Consider the following 1,640-nt stretch of genomic DNA (forward strand, 5'->3'; position numbering starts at 1 on the left):
AGTGGTTTGAGCAAGGGCCTGCTAAACCCAGGGTTGTGAGCTCAGTCCTTGAGGGGGCCACTTAGGTATCTGGGGTAAAATCAGTACTTGGTCCTGCTAGAGAAGGTAGGGGGGCTGGACTTAATGACCTTTCAGGGTCCCTTCCAGATCTATGAGATAGGTATATGTTAATATTTTATTTTTTCTTAATTTGCAAAGATTTAAAGACATGTAACTTCATACACATGAGTAATCCATTTGACTGCAACGTGACTGTTTGTGGCTGTAAGGTTACATGTGAGCTTAAACTTTTGCAGGACTGGGTTCTAAGAAGATATAGTGCATAATATATTGTATTATACCGTGCATTCACTCATTCTCCCATAGTAGTATCTACTTCCATCTCCCAGGCTTAAATAAATACAATAAATAAATAAATAAGGCCAAGACTAGTTGCTTCTTGTATGGGAGAAAAACCAAGGTTCAACACGGCGGCCGGAGGAAAATGACGAAGGGAACATCGTCATTTGGTAAGCGCCGCAGTAAGACCCATACTTTGTGCCGGCGCTGCGGATCCAAGGCATACCATCTCCAGAAGTCCACCTGTGGGAAATGTGGGTACCCTGCTAAGCTCAAGAGAAAGTATAACTGGAGTTCCAAGGCTAAAAGACGCAAGACCACTGGTACTGGTCGTATGAGGCACCTGAAAAATGTCTACCATCGATTCAGGAATGGATTCCGTGAAGGAACAACACCTAAGCCCAAGAAAGTTGCTGCTGCAGCATCCAGCTCATCTTAAGGACTCATCTGTTTGTTAAAATAAATGGTCTAATCCAGAAAAAAAAAACCATGGAGGTAATGTGATGACTCACTAGATACTGTATCCTTCTTCCTTCTGAGTAACAACTGAATCATTATAGATGTGAAAGATGGAAAAGACCAGTTGCTATTAAGCATCAGAGGGGTAGCCGTGTTAGTCTGGATCTGTAAAAGCAGCAAAGAGTCCTGTGGCACCTTATAGACCAGGCCTGCACAACTTGTAAAGCGGCGAGGGCCACATTACTCCAAAGAAAACAGCTGAGGGCCGAACCCCCCTGGCCCTACGGAAACATCCCCCCCCAGCACCTCCAGGCCCCACGGAAACACCCAGCCCTGCAGAAACAAACCCTCCTTCCCCAGCACCGCCCCACTAAAACAGCTGTGGGTCAAAAAGGAAGGTTGGGGGAGGGGAGGTGATACTTGATTTTAAATCAACCAGGGGCTTCCAGCTGAAGAGGTGGCTGGGAGCCCTCAGGGGCAAATTAAAGGGCCCAGGGCTCTGGCGGCTAGGGGAACCTGGAGCTTTGCGGGGCTGGGGCAGGGATTTAAAGTTCCCAGAGCTCCTGCCGCTGAAGGGAGCCTGAGCCCTTTAAATCCCAGCCCCAGTCCATCCGCTGGAGCTGCGGCCGGGATCCAAAGGGCTCTGGGCTACCCGCAGCCACAGGGAGCCCTGAGCCCTTTAAATCCCAGCCGGGGCTGGGATTCAAAGGGCTCTGGGCTGCCCGTGGCCGGGGAGCCCTGAGCCCTTTCAATCTCAGATGCGGCCGGGAATCAAAGGGCTCTGGGCTGCTCACATCCATGGAGAGCCCTGAGCCCTTTAAATCTCAGCCACGGCCAGGATT

At 49.9% G+C, this 1,640-nt stretch overlaps 1 protein-coding gene across 1 annotated transcript; it reads left to right on the top strand.

Moving 5' to 3' along the window:
• The first annotated feature begins 475 nt into the window (after window positions 1-475).
• LOC127046646 (60S ribosomal protein L37-like) lies at window positions 476-826 on the top strand. Its single transcript, XM_050943947.1, has one exon. It carries the CDS (start codon window positions 485-487, stop codon window positions 776-778), a length of 294 nt encoding a protein of 97 aa, XP_050799904.1. The 5' UTR covers window positions 476-484; the 3' UTR covers window positions 779-826.
• The last annotated feature ends 814 nt before the right edge of the window (window positions 827-1,640 follow it).

Source organism: Gopherus flavomarginatus, chromosome 3 (genome assembly GCF_025201925.1).
Source record: "Gopherus flavomarginatus isolate rGopFla2 chromosome 3, rGopFla2.mat.asm, whole genome shotgun sequence".
Classification (NCBI taxonomy): domain Eukaryota; kingdom Metazoa; phylum Chordata; order Testudines; family Testudinidae; genus Gopherus; species Gopherus flavomarginatus.

Coding starts and splice junctions, on each gene's coding strand:
- LOC127046646 (XM_050943947.1), top strand. CDS start 485: ATGACGAAGGGAACATCGTCATTTGGTAAGCGCCGCAGTAAGACCCAT.